At 40.0% G+C, this 24,953-nt stretch overlaps 1 protein-coding gene across 1 annotated transcript in view; it reads right to left on the bottom strand.

Moving 5' to 3' along the window:
* Positions 1–11,088: 11,088 nt before the first annotated feature.
* The window catches only part of EIF3H (eukaryotic translation initiation factor 3 subunit H), a 99,561-nt gene continuing 85,696 nt past the window's right edge, over positions 11,089–24,953 (bottom strand). Inside the window, exons 4-8 of the mRNA XM_040261804.1 lie at positions 24,614–24,713; positions 23,219–23,368; positions 15,131–15,251; positions 13,006–13,138; positions 11,089–11,314 (exon numbers count right to left, since the gene is read on the bottom strand). Coding sequence (XP_040117738.1) covers positions 11,217–11,314; positions 13,006–13,138; positions 15,131–15,251; positions 23,219–23,368; positions 24,614–24,713 — 602 coding nt within the window. The 3' untranslated portion in view covers positions 11,089–11,216. The remainder of the gene's footprint in view (positions 11,315–13,005; positions 13,139–15,130; positions 15,252–23,218; positions 23,369–24,613; positions 24,714–24,953) is intronic.

Here is a 24,953-nt window from a genome sequence, read left to right as displayed (position 1 = left end):
CTTCTGACCTCCTGACTCTAACTGAGGGTTCTATTTATTTATTTTTACACATTATCTTATTTAATTCTCCCAACTGCTATGAGGTATGCATGCGTGCATGCTAAGTCACTTCAGTCATGTCCAACTGTGTGTGACCCTGTGGACTGTATGTAGCCCACCAGGCTCCTCTGTCCACGGGATTCTCCAGGCAAGAACACTGGGGTGGATTGCCAGGACCTCTTCCAGGGGATCTTCCCAACCCTGGGATTGAACTTGTGTCTCTTCTGCCTCCCGCATTGGCAGGCGGGTTCTTTACCACTGGTGCCATATGCGTAGTTATATAAAGACATATGATGCTAATGCCACTGGACTGAGCAAAATGGAACTGCTAGTTTTTTGTAGGTCAAACGCCGGCAATTTCATGTAGGTCAATCAAGTCAACACTCTCCATTTTAAAAATGAGAACACAGGCGCAGCTGGCCCATTGGCACTCGGGTAAGTGTTCAGATACTAACCAGCTCTTTGGCTAGGGCAGCCACTGGCTATACTGCTTCTTCTTAAAACTACACTTTGTGTACCAAAGGCTGTGCTAATACTGAAGAATTAGTCTAAGGCTATTTAAGCAAAGCTTTTTCAGATTTATTTGACCAGAAAAGCTCTGGGATCTTACCCCCTTTCCCCCTGCCACCAAGTATCACCTATAAACATCCCACAAGACTAGTCTTTCTTGGCAAAACACATTTTAGGGAACACCTCCACTCCCTCATTCCTTATCAAGAGCCCGCAACACCTCACAGGCATTACCCTTCTCAGTCTTCTGGCTGTAGCTACCTCCTGCCTCTCCAGAATGCCCACACAACTGCTCTGGGCATGCCCAATTTAAGACATGCTGTACCTTGCTCCACAGGCAAATGGAACTTCATTTTCACTAAAATAATCTGAATAGTTCTTGCTGTTGCAGGAATAGTTCTTTCCTGCGAATTCCATTTGCAGGAACAGTGAAGCTCCATCCTTGGGTGACTTTGGATGTTCATTTATTACACTTTCATCATCCCATACCTCCTATTTGTAATGCAAATAAACTGCATCTTCCATTAAAACTGCTTGCTCTCCCTCTAAATCCTATGTGCCGGATCAGTTGCAGGCTTTTTTCCAAAGGCAGAATCCAAAATCTGAGACTGCCTTTTAGTCCAGGTCAATCAAACAATGTGGTATTGTATATATACTCAGTGGAGTTTTTCTTTCTGCTTTTTAAAACAAAATAATGGATAGTATAAAGTTTACAGTCAGAGCCTCCTTTATTACAAATTTTCTTCAGGAATACTATAAGCCCATAATTATGACATGCATTCCTCCCCTGTCCCCTCTTAAAATATTAATTTGATGGGGAGGTTAGAAATCTATCATAACCAATGACAGGCATCAGGGCACAAAAATAGCAAGGCTCGAGTGTAATATTTTATTGCCATATTTTAAAACAACTGGTTAGGCAGATGCTACTTTTATCTTCCAGTTACTTCTCATTTTTCCAGTTTTAAGTGCAAGCTGTGACGAATTAAATTTCTATATGCTTTTCTTAAAAAAAAAAAAAGACAATTTCAGAAAACACTGCACACACAAAAAAGTTGAAATAGAGAGGAAGAAAAGGATATTGGCAGCAAGCAAGATGAGAAATCTACTTTCAATGTCTCCAATGAGTTGCTTCGATGGCCCCAAGGCATGTAGATACGCCTTCCCCACGCTGGCCATGCAGTCTCTATCCAGAAAAGATTCTTTGCATCCTACAATTTGCAGTTGCTAAAAATGCACTCTGCTGGCTAATTTTATAAAGGTGCTGAAGAAGAAATCCCATCACCAAACGCTGAATCTTTCTCATACTCTGGTGTAACACTTAAATATGACCCATTATATCATCAACTCTCAAAAGATATAATGGGTAATATTTCGGCGCTATTAGCTCCAACAGAATTGTGCATGATTTCAATTGACCACGGAGAGAGTATACAAGGCGGTTATTTTTTTCCCCAACATCAATATGCTTTTCATCATCAACTATGGGGTCACTGTTCAGCAATTGTATTTTTGCTAGAAAAATATATTTGAATCACATTAAAAAAAAAAAATCTGACTCCTTGACCCTAATTAGGGGGAGTTGGGGATGAAGGTAGAAAACAGATTATCACGATTCTTTCCCTTCCTGCTGCTGGGATTAAAACCAGAATTCAGTCACCCAGCCTTCACTCAGTTCCAGGATGTTAGGTGGCACAGGCTTGTTTCGTTTCTCTGAGGTGTTAATACCACTGCCTCTAGGTGGCCGCTGCCATTGGGAGTCAGGTAAACAAGCCCTGCTATTGCTACCCTCTGAACTCCCTGTGCATCTCACCTGCCTTTGTCTTCCATCCCTCTTCCTCCTTTTCCCCCACCACCTCCTTCCCCTTCTCTCCCACCTTCTCCTCTGCTGGTTCTGGCCAAGCATGCCTGCAGGCTTGGCTTCTCTCTGCTCTGTTCAGAATCTTTCTCCAGGATCTGACACGACTATTACTCTTAACCTCTAAAAAAGGTGGCTACTCTAAATTTATTGCATTATTTCTTCCCAAAATCATCTTTAAAAAAGTTCCCCAGGCCTATTTCAGACCTGAATTTAAACTCCCCAGGCGATAATGACACATAGCCAGATTCAGCCGCCACTGTTCCAGAGGAATCTTTCACAAAGCTCTGAAGCCCCTGGATGCTTGTTAAAACACCAGTTCAGCTCCATCCTCAGAACTCCTGATTCCTAAATCTGGCAGGAGGCCTGCAAATTTGCATTTCTGACAACCTCACAGGTGATGCTCCTCCAGGGACTACACTTTAGAGAACTATTGCCCATGGCTAAGTCCCTTAGGGTCAGGACTGCCTGTCATTCCAGCCCCAGGGTTGAGCACCAAGTGCTCAGCTGTCTGCTGAATGACCACCAGAAAGTGCTCCAACGTTCATATGTACAGTACGGAGGAAAACACACAGCAGTCACCATGTGGGAAGTGTAAGTTTCTGATTCTACTTTCATCCCACAGTGATGCTCCATTGATAACACCAAAACCTACTTGCCTGTGGTGCTGGAAAAGACTCTTCAGAGTCCCTGGGACTGCAAGGAGATCAAACCAGTCATCTTAAAGGAAATCAACACTGAATGTTTATCGGAAGGACTGACGTTGAAGCTAAAGCTCCAATATTTTGGCCAACTGATGTGAAGAGCCAAGTCATTTGAAAAGACCCTGATGCTGGGAAAGACTTAAGGCAGGAGGGGATGACCGATGATGAGATGGTTGGGTGGCATCACCAACTCAATGGACATGAGTTTGAGCAAGCTCCAGGAGACAGGGAAGCCTGGTGTTTTGCAGACATGACTGAGAAACTGAACAACAACAAAGTTACACACAAAGAGGGATGCAGAAGAGCTGAACTGATGGAGTAAGCAGCACTCAGTTCTTTTAAAGGAAAATGCCATTCTTAATTGGTTAGCTGGTTGACTCTTCTTCCAAAGGGGAATGAAGCAGGCATCCAGGACATAAGAGCATCAGGAGAAAAAAATCATTTTGTCTGAGTGTGTTTAAATTGGGAGCAGTAATTTACTGCTCATGCTAAATATATTTGGAAGCTATGGAGGATTTGCATGGCCAGCCTCTGATCCCCTTTAGCAGAGGAGCCCACAGTTGCTGCAGTCCGTGCACACAAGATGGGAGATTGTCATCTGAATGTGTCACATCAGGGCTTCGTCAAAATGCAAGATCAACACCTTCCCTTTCTCCTTCCCTTACCCGAGATGATTTCTGAATTTCTGTACATTTGTGAATTCACAGAAGCAGCAGCAGAATGACATGAACATCACAAATGCAAATGTCTTTGTTTCTAACAAATTGCTCCAGTTCACTGCTCTCCCCTAAGTATAGGAAGAGGGAGTGATCTCCACAGGCCATTTCACCCTAAGATCTGAAGGCAAAAGCAAAGGTAAGTTGTGGCGTTCCAACATCTGTGTGTTTAAAACACAGACACAGACACAGACACAGACACAGACACACACACGCCTTGTCAAGTATCCTTTTCTATTGTTGATTTGTACTTTTAATAAGACTGACATCTGCATCTCTAAAGAAATATTTCACTGTCAAAAGAATCTAACTTAATTTTGTTTGCTTGAAGTGTTTTCATTTCAGACCAAATTTAGAATCCCCAGCCACCTGTTTACACCGCTCATCTCCAGCAAAGCGGCAAAAGCTCACCTCTGCCATCCTCTCCCGAGCTGGAACAGTCAGGTTGGTGGAGAGATAGTTATCAAAGGTTTTGAATTAGCCCCTAACATCTTGCTCTTTCTCAAGAATGTGTGACCATAGTGCCCCAAATGCTTCAGAGGACACACCTCAACTCCACAGGGCATCAGAGCATCTCACAAACAGAAAGGTGGGAACACGAAGGGACAACACTTAACACTCAAGCTCTTTTAAAAATGTCGAGACACAGAATCATACAAGAGAAGAATGAATGATCTAGGCTATTTTGGAAACAATATTTAAAGCTCTTGGAGCCTGCTTCCTCATCAGTAAATAAGAGTGTGTGAGGTGGCCAACAGCTCAGGCTGGGTTCCCTCCCGTTCTAGAATATTAATGTATCTGCAAAGGAACTTTGATTCCTCTATTACCTTGCAAGGCATTCTCAAACCCACTAAGACCTAATAGCGAATAAGCCTTGGTATATACACGACTTGGATTAGGTATTTTGAGGTTAAAAGCAACAGAAACCAACTCAAATTTGAAGGGGGAAAAAAGGCAGTGTTATTAAGAAGATTCAAAAGTGTTTTTCTAAGACCCAAGGGCAGGAACACAAACAGGCTTCAGAAAAGAACTAGAAATAGAAAATCCAAGTGTTAGGAACTTGGAGGCTCTTTCCCACCTTTGTACCTTTCTGCTTCTGCCTCCTAAGCTCCTCTCTGCTACTCACCATTTTGTAACCTATACTACAAAATGTTTAACAAGAGGTTAGATAGTCTTGTGAAGTAATGAGCCCAAATGGACATTAGAATCCTTTCATCTCAGTTACTATGTACCAGAAAAGGACCACTAATTGGATGAGGGGTCCACCCTGGTCTAATTGTAAGGATGTTGGGGGTTCACCAGTGGGATCCTACGAATTTAGGGGGTGGGGTAAATTAGGAGGAAAACAGTTCCCCAAAATTGGTGGAAGAAGGGGAGAGAATGGCTTACCACAGCAGAAGTGAAGATATCATACAAGCGGGTAGCTGTGTGCATTGAGAACGATTTTCCTAGTGTTGTGTTGAGCAAAGAGGTTGTGCCAAGTACTCACGGAGAACTTAAGACCTGAGCTCCAGTCCTGGTCCTGCCACCTAGGAGTATGTGAGCTTTAACTAATCACACCCTTTTCAAGCTTGATTTCATCATCTCTGAGCAAAAACTACCAAGTACCAGATATATTGGCTTCATAACACATTTGTACACCTTTCCTATCCCAAATGAGAAAACACACAAACAAGTACTTTGCAAACTGTAAAATAATTTATTAATGTAAGAAATTGTTTTAAAAGCTGTTTCAAATCCAATGTCATTAGTCCATTCACTTTCTTTTCCACGTGTCTGGAGCTTTCGCCTCCAGACAGGCAGGCATAGAATATCAGAGGGAATGGAAGCCAAAACACCACCACCCAACGATTAAGACCAGACTAGGTATCTTGTGTAGTAGCACGTGCATTTTCGTATTTCTTAAGCCCACTGCCTCCTGAGAGTGCATCTGTGTTATAGTACAGTGGGCAAGAAGTGGGAATCATCAGCTGCAATTCCTCTCTGTATCTCATTAGATGCCTAGTTTCCCCTTAATGCACATGAAGACCTTTCATTAGCAGTAATGGTGGCTGCACGAATCAACAAGAAAAATAGACCCTCACCATTTTGATCTAGGAGATGAGGTTACTGGGACACTTGCCCGACTGGAGAATTATGACATTCAGAGATGCATGATTCCATCAGGGGAAAAAAAAATTTTAAATCTTTAAGAATGAAGTGCAATTTTAAAAGCCTCAAAACAGAGAAAGGCAAAAATCAAAATCAAAGAATTACAAGCAGATTGAGTTTAGGAATGGGTTAAGAAAGTGAAAGCCAAATGACAAGATAAACAAAGGTGGGGAAACATTACTCAGGGGATCTGACAAAATAAGAACAGTTTCCAATACATACAAAGTAAAACGTTGGCAAGAAGACGACTCCGGCCCAAGAAGAAAAGGCAAGGACCATTTACCGTCAGGAGCAGTAAACACTGCTGAAAGTTAAACAAATCCTTTGCCTTCAGGTCTACAAAGGAAGATGGAAGATGCCAGAAATGGCTGTGCCCTGGAAAAAGGTCAATGAAAAAAAATATTACTGAAGGAAATAAAAGTGACATCTGGGTTTATGCCTTGAGGTTGACACAAATGCTAGAAGCAATAAGAATATTTTCCTACTGCAATCAACTGTAAAGAAGGCCTCTTGGAAATCAGACACCCTGCATTGTTAAAGGTCTGATGAAGTGGTCCTTTACTTTTGTCCAAATGTAAAAACAGCAATTTTTGGATTAAAACAGGAGAAAAATCATTTTTACCTTTCTTCACAATACAGCATCCGTGCATTACAATTTCTTTATACAGGGGAATTAGAGGGGTTGGTAGGGGAGAAGGCACATGGAAAGAAACTTTTATCTGTTCTTAGGTTGCATCTAGTTCAAGTCCATGGGTTCGCTAAGAGCTGGACACGACTGAGCGACTGAACTCACGGAGTACAAGTCCTAGAGTAAGCATGGGTTCAGCATCCCACTGCCATCCCCTCAGCTCACAAAGGTTCCTTACAATACTTAAGTTAGTGAGGTTCTGAGGCTGCACCCAGTCTTCGGCAGTTTGCTGGCCATTGATTTAATGAAAAGATTGAAAATGGGCTGCCCACCTCATAGTTGGAAAAAAAAAAAAAAGCAATTGACTTCAAAATCAAGCCCATCAAATCAAACAGCGATTCTATTAAACTGATCACATGAGTTCGTGTGACAGCTTAACAGCCTCTGAGAACGAGGAGGATGTAGATATTTAAAGCATTATCTGGGACAGACCAAATCCCCATAGAAAGGCCCAAACTCTGCAAGTTAGGGGTGGAGGCTCTTTGAAACCATTCCACATACAGAGACTGTATTCCTAAAATCATGATGAGGTTTCAGTATAGCCATTGTGGGTTACACTGCAGAGCGAAGCAGACTTAAGATTCATCTGGGGACTTCCCAGGTGGCGCTAGTGGTAAAGAACCCGCTTGCTAATCGGGAGACTTAAGAGACATGGGTTTGATCCCTGGGTCGGGAAGATCCCCTCGAGGAGGGCATGGCAATCCACTCCTGTATTCTTACCTGGAGAATCCCATGGACAGAGGAGCCTGGCGGGAGGCAGTCCATATGGTCACAAAGAGTCAGACACAATTGAAGTGATTTAGCATACACCCACATAGGGAGTATGCATCTATATAATAAGAAAGCTCAAGGCAACGGGTATTAGGCCACACCTGTTTGCTTCCACAATCAGCAATTTCCCAACAGCTCTGGCTCCCCAGGCCTCCTTTTCTACCTCAGTGAGTCACACCAATCCCTGTCCCAATCGGTCTGAAGAGGCTCACTCCAGTCTGGGAGTCACTGCCAGATAAGCAGGTTCGAACTTCTCCACAGCACATTCTCAGGCTACAGGAAGCAGAAACCATTCATTGCTTTTCCTGTCTTTATTAATACTGACAGACTCAGATCTTTAGCCTCCCTTTCATTATATACCTATTAACCACCCCTTCCATACATGCCAAATAAAGGAATCCTCTGCTCGCAAAGATGACTCGGTCATGCCCTCTATATATGGACACTTAAGTTATTTACTAAAATAAGCCCTAGCAACCATTTGAAAAGTTAAAAGTCACACAGTCCATGTCCGACTCTTTGCAACCCCACAAACTGTAGTCCATGGAATTCTCCAGGCCACAATACTGGAGTGGGTAGCCTTTCCCTTCTCCAGGGCATCCTCATAACCCAGGGATCGAATCCAGGTCTCCTGCATTGCAGGCGGATTCTTTATCAGCTGAGCAGAAGAGAAGCCCAGGAATACTGGAATGAATAGCTTATCCTTTCCCCAGTGGATATTCCTGACCCAGAAATTGAACTGGGGTCTTTTACATTGCAGGCGGATTCTTTTACCAACTGAGCTATCAGGGAAGCCCATGGACCATATAGTCCATGGAATTCTCCAAGCCAGAATACTGGAGTGGGTAGCCGTTCTCTTCTCCAGGGGATCTTCCAAACTCAGGGATCAAACCCAGGTCTCCCACATTGCAGGTGGATTCTTTACCAGCTGAGCCATCAGGGAAGCCTCATCTTGACCCAATTTGAGTATTATCAGCCCCATCTCTGATAGAATTATGGTAGAAAAAGACGCCTAATGAGAAAATTGATGAATGGTATATTCATATTTAATTTGAATGAGAAATGTTTACTGTAAGATGGAAATTACAGCTTAAGTAAAAAATTCTTTCATGACATTCTCATATCCACACCCGAGTTTAATGCCAGCAGGGTCTGAAAGTAAAGTTGACATAGGTTTTCCAAAGAATGTTATAAAAACATACTGTGAACAGTGTAGTAACATTTTAGAAGACACTAAAATTTAAATATTTAGATGTTGTACATGAGAAATTACCGTACATGAGCTCCATTAATGAGGTTAACATTAGATAACCACATCTCCATTTCCGAGCTTCAAAAAACGAAGACGAAAGTTCTTTTAGTTTTACCCTCATTTTAAAAGGACAAGGTATTTGGGCAGGATAAAAGATTCATTCTCTTGGGCATTTTTTAAGAAAAATGCTACTTTTTCTAGAGCCTTATAAAACATTATCTATGATTATGGGGTTAATATCAAATAGCTTTTGCTTTTCTTGGCTTATAATATTTAATTTCCCATTGATTAACATGCTAGCTTTTTCTGTTCTTTTTTGTTCTTGGGTAAGTGAATGATTTATTAGACCTGGTACTCAGTTTATGAGCTTTTCTCATTTCAACTTGAAGAAACTGCAAATATTTATAGAAGATGAACCACATGTATTTGTTCCTGAAAAATGTCAGAATATAGCACTCAAATCAAATGCTGAACAGAAGCTATTCCCTAACACTACATACTGCAGAGATTTAATTTCCATTGACATGTTTTCCTAAACAGTTTTTCCCACTACAGTAACTCCTAACTTAAAAACTACTGAAATCTTAAGTCTATGCTCACATATTACTGAGTTATGGGCACCTAAACAGTCATACAGAATTTCAGAAAGATTCCCATCTTTAAAAAATACAATAATGAATGAATGAATCCGTTAACCATATGCCACGAGGGAAACATTACGTAAGACTATGTTTGAACCAGCTTTCCTTCTTTTTAGTTTGTTCTCTGATACTTTAAGGCCGCTTTGTTTTTATTCACAAGGAAATTCTAAATCTAGGCAACAAGAATTCGGGAAATGAACCAACAGTCTACCACCCACAAAGGCAGGGACTGGCTCTATCAATAATCCCCTCTGCCTAACAGTCAAACTCAAACACATGCTCACTCAAATAAGGAATCACCATGGAGGGACTGAAAAGCAGTATAATGTTCCTGAAGGTAACATGGCAATAAAAAGCCTCAGAATTGTATACACCCTTTGACCAGTAAGTCTGCTTCTAGGAATTTATCCTAGGAAAACAAATTACAAGTGAGCAAAAACCAATATCCTCAGTGGAGAACCGTGGAGCACAGCCTTGTCACAGCTCCCTCTGAGGCTGCTCCACACCCACCACGGCTCCCCACACATCTGCCAGTGATCACACCACTCTACAAGTGATCCACCTGCCTCCTCCTCTCATCTCCTCTGGACAAGCAGAGTCAGGCACAACCTGTCTATGGTGTTCAGTCACTAGGCAGTATCCAGCTCTTTGCAACCCCATGGACTGCAGGCTTCCCCGTCCTTCACCACCTCCCAGAGTTTGTTCAAACTCATGTTCATTGAGTCGGTGATGCCATCCAACCATCTCATCCTCTGCCGCTGTCTTCTCCTTTTGCCTTGCCTTTCCCAGCATCAGGGCCTTTTCCAATGAGTCAGCTCTTCATATCAAGTGGCCAATCTGCCTAAGGGCACACTAAAGGGAAAAGAGCCAGGGTGGAACCCAGCTGATTGATCCCAGGGTCCCAGTGCTGCCTCCAAAATAGTGTTGCAAAAAAAAAAATTTCTCTTATCTGTTACCCATTCCTTTTGACAATCTTTCTAGGGGCCATGTCTTCAAAGGGAAAATCACAGCAAGAGTCTCACAGGCATACCTCCACCATCTTGGTGACTCACTGATTGTGGTGTTATACAAATGGCAAGATTTTTTAAAATTTTCTTTCAAACGAAAAATTATTACAACAGTCCTTTCCCTCCTAATGTAGTACTTATTTCTCAATTCCTCTTTCTTCACTCATAAAACTTGCTATTAGCAGAATTATTAATACATGTCATGGTATAAAAAAATAAACATGAAGTCCTCAATTCAAACACACACACACACACAGAATGAATTTCATTTTCACACAAAACATGGTCCTTTAGCAAAATGATTTTTTTAAAAATTCTTGTCCCCAGTGAATGGCCTATAAGCATAGGGACTGGCCAACCATCATCTGAAGAAATGAAAAGCCAGCCATCGGGAGTACACCAAGCGATCCCAGGCCTGAGAACAAGGGGTGCCAGGGCAGGAGCAGGAAGCCTGGGCTCCAGGTGCGCTCACTGGCGAGCAAAGAAGTCCGAGAATTCACAGTAGGTGCCAGGGCCTCCAGGGCAGGCATTGGGACAAGCAGCACTGGACTGGGTGGTTGAAATGTGGCACCAAAAAGGTAACAAATGTGATGAAGCCTGTAGGTGTGAACTGGCGAAACTTTTGGTCAGGCCTGCTTTATCTTCGGAAATACACAGGTGTGAGCAAAACAAGAAGCTTAATATAATACATATATATATATATATATATACACATACATATTGTCTAAAACCAAATGAGCAAGCAGTCAAGACTGGTTTATTTTTATTTTATTAATTGCTAGAAAGACTTTCCAGTATTCAAATGTGCTTCTTCTAGGAGTTGCCCCAGTGTGATCTCAAGAGTCTATGTTAACTTCTTTTTCTGGAAATTTCCTCTTCTTAGTTGTTGTATTCTTGAAGAGCCTGGGCCATGAAGAGCTTGCCTAAGTTCTGGGCAGTGAACTCCTTGATGTTCTGGCAGTAAGTGTTAATCTGGCCTGTGCATTCAGGAAAGGGAGAAAGAGTCATAATGTTCCACAAACTGCAAAATGACCTAGAATACTAGTCACATGATAAACGCAGCATAATACAGAATCATCGGAATTTTATTATGTTTTGGATCAATAACAAAAAAGCAGACTCAAAGATATAGAGAACGCACTAGGGGTTACCAGTAGAGCGAGGGAAGAAGGGAGGGTAATACAGAGGTAGGGGAATGAGAGGTACCAACTATTAGGTATAAAATAAGCTACAAGGCTATACAACACAGGGATATAGCCAATATTTTATAATAACTACAAATGGAGTATAAACAAAAAAAAACTGAATCACTAGACTGCACACCTGTTACTTACATAATATTGTACAGCAACTATACATCAATAAAAATTGTTTTAAAAGAGTTAAGAATTCTATTCACTCATAAGGGATGATAAACAATGTCAGTTGTTTTGAAGATAAGCTATCTTCCATTCTTGGTTACATGGAGAATGAAGAAAAACAACAACTTTTTAAAAGATAATCAGCAGTTACTAGCACATGTTAGTTGTCAATCAAAATGTACTGACAGTGGAGATCAGACCAACACTGTAACTAAGAGAAGTGAGAAAACAGCACTAGCTCTTCTCAGTCAGGTAGAAAGGAGACACCAATCAAAGCACAGCAAACTGACCAGATCCCCCTGCCCCAGGTGTTAACAACTACAGGAGTTTCCAGTCCATGCTCTGGAAATATTAACAGCCTCCTGCTGCAACCCCAGAGCCAAGACCGAGCCAGAGTGGGGAGTCCACGTGAGGGGGGCTCCATTACTGCCCCGAGTCCTCAAATGAGGGATCTGATCTGATGCGACAGTTACACATTTCTTAAAAGTGTACGAACTACAATTTTGCTTAAACTGGACCTTAGGTAAGAAATGTGTCTCAGTTTTCCAAATTTAATTTATACGTGTACCAGAAAGCTTTAAGGAATTTGGAATTTTCTCCTGCTCTAAAATATGTCAACAGAAATGAGAAACTGTAGAGGATCAGCTTTTCTGTGAGTTGGATTTTCACACTAACAAATCTCTTGGACAACTGGCTGACTGAAACAAACAGTATTCAACCACATTTACACAGAAATAAGTTATTACAGCTAAGTAAGAGCACGAATGTTATACATTCAACATCAGGTCCTAACACAGGACACAAGGCCTCCACTACCTTAAGGCAGTGTTAAATGTTAGGTATCCCCTGAGAAACTCCATCCAGAGTTACACTTATGCTGCTACAAGACGAGTCAAAGTAAGGGAGACGCTTCTTCGAGTCAAAACTACAATTCATTTCAGACACCCACATTCAGGCCAGGCTCGATCAGGCTAGAGCACCAAAAGAAAGGGGTTCCAGCTAAATGATCTTTTCCATTATGGGACAATAAACACTTTTTCTTGGTTTCCATGTTAGATGATCCACAATAAAAACTTTCTCATTGTAGAAAGTTTATATAATCCCACCTCACCGAAGGGAGCATTGAAAGGACCTTAGAAATAACAAAGACTGACAAATTCTTAAATTTCAGAAATTACAGGTGCCAGATTCAAGTTCATCATTCCACCATTTGAAATACACTATCTTACTGTTAGTGAACCCCCCACCGTCTTCTGCTTCCTAAGGAATAAAGAAAACCAGCCATGCTCTGCAAGGGCCAGCAGTACCTGCAATGAGCAGAGAATCCATCCTGGCAGGGGGCTGGTGCGGTTTGAAGAGTTTGGACAGATCCTCCTCAGGGAGCGGGGGTTCTCCTCGGCTCTGCCGCTGCATGTTCTCCTGCTGGCGACGCTGCTGATACTAAAATTCAGACGGGGACGGTTGGGTTACTATTGTCTACCCGAAGAGAAAAATAACACCTCCCTCACTTATGCAATCAGCAAAAATCCCACTGCTTTGAATTCCAATCTTGGTTTTATAAACGCAACGCTTCCTAATCCTTGCCTCTAAGAGGCTAAATATGGCGACGGTTGCGACAGTCAAAGAAAACTTTGTTATAAACTCTGTGTCATTCTGAGTTCTAAGGGTCTAATCTAACTAATGATTTGGAAAAGCAAAACTGGTTATGTGAGGGGGCTTCAAAGGCAAAGAAGCTCAAGATGAGTGAGCAAAAAGGGAGGACCTTGACCATTTATGGCAACAGTGTAATAACAGCACGACAAGTACGATTCATCCTAACTTACAGAACTAAGTAATGAAATACCACAGTGTAGAATTTTTTCAACTTTATCTCTATTGACCAAAAGAACAAAAATATTGATGATGTTACTATTATAACATCACTATAACAACAGACTATTATTATAATAGTAAATACTATTATTATTCTTAACAACAGATAATCATCTGTGCTTTCGCACCACAGCTGAGAATGAATATTAACTTGGATAACACTTCAAAAACTTTCAAACCCTGGATTCTATGATTCAACACAGAAAACGTGGCAGTATATATAAAGATATAGACCAACTATAAACTTACATTTCTAATTACAATCAAGATGCTAACAGCTGTGAACTGCTTAAAACAGCAAAGGGAGTAATAGTCCATGCATAGCCTTAGAAGGTCAGGTAATGACAAATCAGGGTAGGCTAGTAAAAATTTTAAGTTCTTAGAATCCTAAAGAAGGGAAGTAACTTGCCTTGAGAAGATTTCTATTTACTATGAGGCATGAGAATAGAAGTTAGACAAATCTAAAAAGGGTTATGAATGGTGCAAAGAACAAATGTCAAGTGTAAAAATTTATGACAGAATTCAAAAAAAACTCTCTTAAAATTGGTTCCCCGAATCAACTGTCTCATTGGTGACAGATTCTCACAACTTGATCTTCCAGTCGAGCCTGAACTATAGGAAGGGCCAGTAGGAGAAAGGATCAAAATGGTTTTATTCTCCCCAGAGACATTCATCATTACCATCTTCATCACCATCTTTTCAGTTTTTTAAAAAAGGTATTTTATAGACATATATGTGCTTTTTAAAATTTTATGTACGCTGAAACAATGTGTTTTAAATTTCAGTAAATATATGAACACTGAAATTAATTTTTAAATAAAATACTCTCAGAACCACTTAGTTGTGCTTAGAATTCTATAGTTACCAACACCTAAAGTACATTATAATGAACAGACTAGTCAAACACTCGCATAGATGTACATCCTGGAATCAACTATCCATGAACCGAATGCTAAGAATATTCTGGAGCAATATAGTCCAAAACAGTATTCCACAAACTGTGAGAATCAATCATGTGGCCTTCAGGCAACACTAACAAAGAAAAGTATGACTGGCCAGAGCACTATGGATGTGCATATGAGAACATCCAGGTAATCCTAGGGCTTTTCTGTATTATACTATTTCACAGCAGTTGATCTATTATTTCCTATCAAAATTGTCTGCTCTTAATCACAATTGCTCAGTTTTTTAAATGAACTGAAGATTGCTAACTGTACTGCAATAAGCCACTAGTAGACCTAATTGTTAGTCAAGAAATGAGCTGTGACCCTGCAAAATCTCTCTGCCTGATTTTCTCAATAAATGTAGCCCTTATTTGTATAACCTTGGCATTACCATCTGAGCTTAAAATATTAGCTCTCTTCAAGACAGGTATTTTTAAGAACAACTTGCAAATAATCTATTAGGAACATACTATATAAAGAATAATTTTTAAAATATGATACAGAGTTACCAGCTAAGAGTCAATGATTTATTAATTTAGGTCATTTTGAAGATGACTCTTGAAGCATAACACTTAGAAATGAATTCTATGTTAGCTGAATTTTCCCAAATACCAACCTGATGTTTCTGTTGCTGCTGTTTACTCGTGTTCCTCATGTATGTGTTATATTTAACTATATCTTGGCTCATTTCATCCACTCTGTCCATCAGCAACTGGAGTGTCTTCCCCAAGTGATTGCTGAAATATAAAGTACAGATACTGACATGTCAAACTTTTAAAGTTAAAGCTCTGCCACTGCTCTAATGTGATCTGCCATTTGCTTAAAAAAAAAAAAAAAAAAAGCACACACATACAAGAAAGCAAGGGTGGAGGAAAGAATGTGAGTCAGCATGTTATTAAACTTTTTGTATCAAACCCACAACTATAACTACAGTATTTCAAACAGTTCAGTTTCTTACTGTCAGAGCATACACACATGTCAGAGCAGTAAACAGTTAAACGTAGCAGTAGCAGGGTTATCCAAAATAGGTACTTTTGGAACAACCAAGTTTAACCTAAGCTCAGTACTCCTGAGTGCACTTCCTTAACCCCACCACGGCCCTCCCCAACTATGCTCCAGACATTCAGATCAGAAGTCACCGAAAGGAAGAACCAGGCAAAGAGACTTGAGACTTCTGGCACGTGATTTCTCTACCTAGCTGATTCTGAAAGAGTAACAAAAGCATTTATTCTGCAAGGCCAAATGAAGAGGGCTCCTTTCCCTCTATCCTTCCTCGAATCTGAAATATAGTCATTTTTCATCTTTTCTTCTCCAGAAATTTCGACTGTAGCTTACTTACCAAAATCTTCTTATAAAGTGATGCTAACGGTTTATACAGTGCCCATCATATTCACTGATTTCCTCCTGCAACCATCTCCTACCATGGTAAGGCCCACTACACATAGACGTAATCTAAAAATAACTAGCTGACAAACAGGATTCATTCATTCATTCCAAAAGACTATTTACTAAATTACTATTATGTTCCAGCCTCAGTGTTGTTAACAAATAAGGAGACAACAGTGAATGAGACGTTCGTAGTCTTGGTCTTCACTAGCTTACAGTTGACAGGAAGAAGGGAAGAGATGAGATAGACACTTACATAGTATGGTCAGAATATTTCTTTTAAAAGATGACAGGTTGAAAGTAAAGGATTAGAAGGCATCAGCCATGCAAAAAGTATTCTAGGTGGAAGAAAGCACAAGTGCTGAAGGCCTGAGACGGGCAACAACTAGACTGATTTTAAAATATGGGGGCCTGGCATGGGAGGAACACAGAGACAGGTCAGGGAGGTCAGACAAGCACGTGTGAGGAACTGTTGGCTGTCCATGCAACACTCCAGAAACATAGTCAGTGTGAATGAGACCCTGTGACTCTGACATGAACGGTGCCCTGGTGACATGTACTGCCTTAAAGTTTAGAATGACCACCCTGGCTGCTACACAGAGAATACACTGGAGAGTAGAAACCAGAAGATGGTAAAGAGTCAGAAAACTAAGAGCACGGCATCTGGTCCCATCACTTCATGGCAAATAGATGGGGAAACAAAGGAAACAGTGACAGACTGTTTTTTGGGGGCTCCAAAATCACTGCAGATGGTGACTGCAGCCATGAAATTAAAAGATGCTTGTTCCTTGGAAGAAAAGTTATGACCAACCTAGACAGCATATAAAAAGCAGAGACATTACTTTGCCAACAGAGGTCCATCTAGTCAAAGCTTTGGTTTTTCTAGTAGTCATGTATGGATGTGAGAGTTTGGACTATAAAGAAAGTTGAGCACTGAAGAATTGATGCTTTTGAACTATGGTGTTGGAGAAGACTCTTGAGAGTCTCTTGGACTGCAAGGAGATCCAACCAGTCCATTCTAAAGGAAATCAGTCCTGAATATTCACTGGAAGGACTGATGCTGAAGCTAAAATTCCAATACTTTGGCCACCTGATGCAAAGAACTGACTCATTGGAAAAGACCCTGATGCTGGGAAAGATTGAAGGTGGGAGGAGAAGGGGACAAGAGAGGATGAGATGGTTGGATGGCATCATCGACTCAATGGACATGAGTTTGAGTAAACTCCAGGAGTTGGTGATGGATAGGGAGGCCTGGTGTGCTGTAGTCCATATGGTCATGAAGAGTCGGATAGGGCTGAGCAACTGAACTGAAGTGATGGAAGTGCTGGAAAGGATGAAGAAAAATTAAAACGCTCACACATTTCTAGTGAGAATGTAAAACGGTGCTGCCACAGTTTGGTGGAACCTCAAAGAGTTAAACACAAAGTTATCACATGACTCAGCAATTCTATTCCTAGGGGTGTGTGTGTGTATATATATATATATATGTATACATATATATATACACACACACACTCAAAAGAACTGAAAAATCATGCTCGTACAAAAACTCATATGTGTATGGTAATACCTGCATTATTCAAAACAGCCAGAAAGTGGGAACAAGAAAAGGATAAATTGTGATACATCCATATAATGGAATACTACTGCATGATAAAGAGAATGAAGTATTGATCCATAAATGAAACTTAAAGGCATTACACTAAGTGAAAGAAACCAGACACAAAAGGCTACTTATAATATGGTTCTATTTATATGAAATGTCCAGAAGAGGCAAATCCATAGAGACAGAAAGTAACAAGTGACTGCAAGGGGATGGGGAAGTGAATTGGTATTGATTGCACAATACTGCAAATATATTAAAAATGTATTCCTTAAAAATGGTTAAAATGGTGCCTTCATTTTCTGTGAATTTTATCTCTACTTTTAAAACTGCATACACACACACACACGAAATATACCGTGATATCAGACAGTAGTAGTAGTGGCATGGACTAGCCAGTGGCAGTTAGCATGGAGGAAAATGGGCAGAACTGACCGTGGCATCAAGGCTGACTCCCTGTTTCCTGGCCTGAGCAGCTGAATGGTTGGTTACAGCACTTAAGAGAGAAAAGAGACTGAGGAAGAAACAGAACGGGAATCCTGGGAATGAGTAAAACTAAATCCAGCTAAAATACGAATTCTATATGGATTCCATCTATAACCTAAAAAACAAAAGAAAGCGTTGACTCTTCATCTTAAATAGTAGAAAGGGCATAGATCTGGTCTCTGTGGGTATGTGTAAATTAATCTTTTAATTTTAGGTCTGGCACTACCTACCTTACCTTGATAACAGTAGCTTGGCCTAATGGCTTAACCTAAAAATCAAGTGTTTTTTGCAAATTAAATCTTATTTCATACTTATCTTATTATAATTTTGTGAATCACCTTTAACTTTCAGACATTTCTTCTTCCTTGGAAATCAGATTAAGTATTCATTCACTCTGTGTTTTGTTTTTTTTTTCTTTCGAATTTCTTAATAGTCTGATTTTAATTCATCTGTAATTTGAGCTGATAGTGCAAGACGAGGATTAAAAATACTTTTTCCCCAATATCTAATCAAATGTCCAGATCGACTGATTATTTACACTGCTTTCCAAATAACTTCTGAAACTTAACAACACTGTGTCCTCTCGCATGCATTCTTTCAACACACATTACTAAGTATATACTTACTTTCCCAGTCACACTCAAATCATTCTACTGAGAAGAGGGGAACACAAAGAGAGAAGTACAGCACAGTGGTGGGAGGCTCTATAACAGAAGAGAAGCTTAAAAGATAGTTTGATAGGATCAGATGAAGACCCTCCAGATTATGTGACAGCTGAATTCTGAGTTTTTGAAGGAGCTGGAGATGGGAGTTGAAGACAAGGAACAGGGGGAGGGACACTTCAGCTACTGTGTGTAGGAAGCCTGTTCAGAGACACTGGCATGAGAAGTGTGACCCATCTGTAGAACCACAATTACCTCAGTCCATCAGAAGCGCGAAAGAAGGGCAAGATGTGGGCAGAAGGGGAGCAATGAGCTGAAGAGGCAAACAGTCACACAGCAGAGACTCTTGGAAGCCAGGGCTAGAAGTCTGGATTCTATTCTAAGGACAAAGGGGACTCAGCCAAAATTCTAAGCAAAGGAGTAATGTGATCATACACTTTAGTTTTAGCAAGATAACTGCAATGAAACGGGAAAAGGTCAGAAGCAGGAAATTAAGAGACTGTGAAAGTAATCAGGAAAAGAAATAATGAGGCCCTGACCGAAGGTAGCCACAGACAAGGATGTAGATGAGATCACCCCAGGAATCACTTACAGGAAGACAGACCCCAAGAAACACATATTTAGGGATGAGCAGAGGAAGGCTGAGTGGAGAACGACAAGTGGAGAAAGACAAGTAGCCCAGTAGTAGAATCCTAGACTCAAAATATTTCAGGAAGAAACTGTTATCAACACATTAAATGCTTAAGAGTCTACCATGTCCAGCAATATTGTGATAAAGTCACCTTGTATGGCTTGAGCAAAAGTTCTATCACAGAATAGATGGAACACTGAGTGTTTAGGATATATGGGAAATGAGTAAATACAGAGAGCGGCATGCAGAAAATCCTATTAAAAAGTTTGTAAAGGAAAAAGTGAAGTAAATGGTGAAAGGAAATGGATAAACTGATACAAGGTCAAAAGGTATTCTTTTTGGAACTTCGTCTTTTAAGATGAGAGAAGCTTAAACAAGTTTAAATGTCCTTACTTATTCTCAGGAGATGCATGTTCAAGTATTTAGGGGTTAAGTATCAGGTCTATAATTTACTTTCAAATAGTTCAGGGAAGAACCCATTTATGTCTACAAAGAGAGTGGGTGCAAAGGTATACAAGTAAAGGTTTGTGTGTGTTTACTGTATGATTTATCATTCTTTCAATTTTTCTCAAGAGTTGAGCATTTAAAAAAAAAAAAATTTTTTTTTTTTTTTAAATGGGGAAAGCCAGTCAACAAATGGAACAGAAAAGAACCAGTACAGAGAGGAACTGGAGATACTCAGGAAAAAGGGTGCAGAAAAAGAGAGACTGGATGAGACCTCATAGAGACCCTGAACTCTCATGTTCACCAGTGAAAGAACTGAGGCCCAAAGAAATATGAAAGACTGTAATTCACTACAGGATTATTTGTTATATAAGACATCGATATCCTGAAGTGCAGAGAAACTCAGAGAAGGGAAAGGTCAGCCCCAATCCTTGACTGGGTGATGGAAGAGAGAGTAGAGACACAGGAAAAAGCCACTGAGGAGAATTACTGCCACTGCAGAGAAAGATCGAGTATCTGTTTCCAGATCTTGTATCCGGGAGTCTGACCGCACCGATTTCAGCAACAAGAAAGGTACTACCAGAATAGACCTTCCCTCACCACCAAAACTGTCTTTCCTGTAAAGTACTAACATCACGTGTTATACAGGTACATGTTACAGTGGAACAGCGTGAGCACAGGTATGTGGACTGTAAACATCTCATGACATTCTATTACCACAGTGCTCTCCAGAAATCTAACCAGCAAGAAATAGCTGAATATCTGCACAGTTTGGGTCTCGAAAGGCAAAAGGAATTAACAATAACACAGAACTGTTTCACAGATAACGTTCACAGGGAATCAGGAACATTACCAAGAACAACTTTATGGAGATCTTTTCAGTACCAGTGCAACCAGAACACTGAAACAGAGTTACTGTTCAGAGTCTCAATAATAGAGTCTTTTCTTTTACTGCCCAGGAAACAAAGAACTGGCAGCAGAGAACTTAAACAGCTGTGAGCCAGGACGCACAGTGACAAGCCTGCTCTGGCTGCAGTGTCAGTTTCTCCTTACTGTCCCTCATGTATGATGCCCACACTTAAGTTTACTTTTTCAAAGAGGAAATAAAAGCAGAATTTTTTTTCATGTGTGAAAAACTGAAGGCTTGTGTAACACATTTTTAAAAATTAATAAAGGCTGTTATGAAATAACCATACCAAAACTTCCATCTAATAAAATTGAGAATCAGAATTTTTCCAATGAAAGGGGATGTAGTATGTTTTATTCATAGCATAGAGCAAATTTATCAGGTAAATCAAAAAACTGATACACACATATGGGTTGTGAAAAGCAAGACCAAGCAAAGTGTTTAAGGAGCTACTTCAGAATGATTTCTGAGGCAGTTTCTTAGAAAAAATTTGTATGGCAAATGATGATTAACATCATTGGGCTACTAATGTTGGAAATTAAAATTTGAGAGGCATGAAGGTTACATTTATTTCAGTGTTTTAAATTAGTATTATCAATTCGGGTCAATGTAGCAGTCCATTAATATAAGCACAGCTTCAAGGCTGCTTCTTTTTTTTCTCCCCGAAGGAATACCAATTTACTCTCTTAAACAGCTTCACGTGGAAAGCAAAGGCCTTTTCCTATTTCACATAAAATACAGAAGATAAAAACTATAGTAAAATAAATATTTGTCCTGATCTTAGTTGCTATGGTGAACTATGAACAGTTTCTTGGCTATTATAAACGCTACTTTGGACAGACAGACATTGCAGACCAGCTCACTGGTAATGGGAAAGCAGAGAAGGGCTGTATTTGTTTTGTATGATCAATAAAGGAAGCTTGGGAAAAGGTGAAGACATAAATTATATAAGCAAAAGCTTTCACATAGTAAATTCAAAATTATTATATAACTATATACTTAATACATCAAATTGTAACCTTGCATGTTGAAAAAGGTTCTTAGCTCAGTGCTTTAAATACAGGTGTGCCGAGTGTGTTTGTGAAAGCAATGAAGAAAAATATGACCTTCTAAAAGGGACAAATTAAAGGACTATTATGAATGTATGTTTGCAGTCCAACAGTACACTTTTTAGTGCCAAATGAGCCTTGCAACCTGGCTGTATTACTTAGCACTCCGTTTACCATCCAGTTTCCATCTCCTTCCCCCGTAAAGACTTTCTAATGGTCTCTGCGATGAGTTCATGCAATGGGAAGGTGGTTCTTCAACCACAGCCGCACTTGTCCTGGTGCGTGGACAAGAGCACTGGGCACACTGTGCTTCTGGGTTTATCCTCACTTGTCTTACACTGAGGAAGCACAAAGCCTGTATATTCTTTTGTAAAGCTTCTATCTGGGATAACTAAAAATCTGATGAATACCTGAGCTGCTGTTCCAAGCTGGTTGCTTTAAGAAAACACACCTTGCTTTTCTCAGCCATTCAGCAACTGCATATTCATAGTTTACCTACACCTACCTGCTGATAGCTTCCTTCTGCCACAGAGAACAATCACTAGCATCAAGCTTAAAGAGCATTTAGGAGGAGCTATATATTATGTACATATAGTTGACTCTGTTCATATTTCTGTTAAAAGCAATAAATGAGGGGAAATGAAACATTAATTCCATAAAGGAAATACCCTGTTTTGGCACACCTCAGTCAGCATTTTACCAATATAATAAATAGTATCTTAGCAACTAGATAGCTAAGGCAGTCAGGATGGGGCAAACTATGTCACCACTGTCTAAGCAAAAACCAGAGTCAGGTTCAGACTAATTTTGGTTGAAAATTCAAGTTGAAACTTTACTGCTAAACAGAGTCTACATCTGAACAAGGGCAAGTGCCACAGTAAAACAAACAAGCATTTCTGGTTTTCTCCTAAGCATTATTAAGTATCCAGACATAACACCACATAGCCTCTAATGTCGGTATACAATAAATAAGGCCGAGCCACATCAAAAAACCCCTCCTCCATGGGCATTTACCATCTCAAAGCAAAAATGGCACAGCAAGGGAAGTGTCAGCTACAGTGACAAGAGGTAATTAGTATTCAAACCTCATCTCACTTTATTGATAACCATGGTGCTCTTCCAGGCTTCCCTCATGGCTCAAACAGTAAAGAGTATGCCTGCAATGCCAAAGACCTGGGTTCAATCCCTTAGTCAGGAAGATCCCCTGTAGGAGGGCATGGCAACCCACTACAGTATTCTTGCCTGGAGAATCCCATGGACTGAGGAGCATGGGAGCTACAGTCCATGGGGTCGCCAAGAGTCCGACACAATTAAGAGACTAACACTTTCACTTTCATGGTGTTCTTCCTGGGATTTGAGCAGAGCTGGACAAGTACTACGTGCTGTTACTATGTCTTAAGAACCTCCCAACACACTTAAGTCATTGTCCCCCCCTTGTTTCACAGGTAAAGTCTAAGTTAAAAAATCTTTTGCAGAAAGTGATTTTTTAAAAAAAGAGGGGGGGGGGTGGACTTTTCATGAGACAGGGTTGCTTACCTGCTAGCAAGACTGAGCAATTCATGTTTGTCTGCTACAGCTGACTTCTTCTCTAGCTCCCACATTAGAACATTGATCAGATGTGAATTCTTAATTACAATCGGCACTTCTTCAAACATGTGCTCAAAGGTGATATTTCCCTTTTTCAATCTGCGAAGCATGTTAAAAATACTTTATAGTCTGGTGGTCAGAAGTAAGTGTTAAAGTGACTATTTCATACATTTTACATTATTCCTAATTACAGGCCCTCTTCGGGGTTTTTGTTTGTTTCATTAGCAATCTTTAAAAAAGGGAGAAAAACCAGAGATCTACAGAATCAAGCACAAGTTGAGTGATTTGAACAATTCGAAAAATGATGTGAGTTGGAGCTATAAGACCAGAAAATAAGACTCTTAGCCGAAGAAACAATTCTTTCTTCATAATCAGCTATCTTTGAAATTTCACATACTAAAAAAGGTAAATGTCATAAGAAATTATGCTATATAATCTATATCTCAAATATTTAAAATAAACAGCTAGAAAAGAGAAATACTCTCATTCTTGGAAAGTTCACTTTAAAAGCCAACTGAACTCAAAGAGATTAACAACAAGCAGGACACTCACAGGCTATTCCACATACAATGGTTGAAAACACAGGAAGAATGCAACTTCTCACAGTTTAATTATAATTACCATACCCAGGAGATTTTCATGAGTTAGCTTTTCTTTTAAAATTCTTTGTATCTTAATTTCTTTAGGAGCCAAATGGGAAATTAGTCATGAACTGCCTGTCCCAAATGAAGTCAAAGCCACTAACTTTAATTTATTAAGAAATACATATTCTTATAATTAACAGAAAATTAAAGAATTCTGAATTTTAGAAAATTTTAATGTAAATATCCCAGTGCCATTATGCAGGATCACAAAACAGCTTTAATAATTAGTTCTCTGCATTCCTGTCATCCATGAAATTTCCCAAAAGCCACACTCCTTACTAAACCCTTAAAACGTTGTATCTTTCCACACCCCGTCCCCCACAATGAAACAGGAGGTCAGAAAATAAGACAAACGGCTCACAACTGTTCTGACGCAGAGCTTACAATCTGACAGCCGCTGAACACTCATCCCATCTCCTTTTATTTAATCATGCATTTCTTCAAATCCAGTAGCTAATTAATTCTCATTCTAACTGCATTCACCCATGGTGAGAACAACAGATGAGACATTCCATAAAGAACAGTTTAAACATGGAAAGGGAGAGATCAAGGGGCACTCAGCCATGCAGACACTTCTACCGTCCACATGGCAGAAGCATTACCGCACCACTGCCGAGGACTCAATACATGTGGCAAACTAGTATCTTAAAAGAAAAACACCAGTCCTTAACATATGCCTTATAGGCCCCCAAACACTTACGCTTCAGGAGAAAAATCCTTTTCTTTACAAACTTCCATCAATTTAGGAGTCAGTCTGTATGCCTTTAGTGAGAGAGACCCTTGGGCAGTTTTTATGGGATCTCAAATAAAGAAAAAAGAAAGAAATTATTAAGAATTTTGTCACTACCAGTGCTCAAATGACACTGGTTCTGAGCACATTCTGTTAATTATTGTACAATCTTGGCAAAATGAAGATCAAAATAAACATAAATGAAGAATAAAATAAAAATAAATGAAGATCAGAGCACAATCGGAAGCAGATTCAAAGCAATATAGCAAACGGTAAGTGAAAAGGCAAAAAACTATCATCCTACTTATAC

Source organism: Oryx dammah, unplaced genomic scaffold, assembly GCF_014754425.2.
Source record: "Oryx dammah isolate SB20612 unplaced genomic scaffold, SCBI_Odam_1.1 HiC_scaffold_19, whole genome shotgun sequence".
Taxonomy (NCBI): Eukaryota; Metazoa; Chordata; class Mammalia; order Artiodactyla; family Bovidae; genus Oryx; species Oryx dammah.
This window is presented reverse-complemented; position numbering and strand designations above follow the sequence as displayed.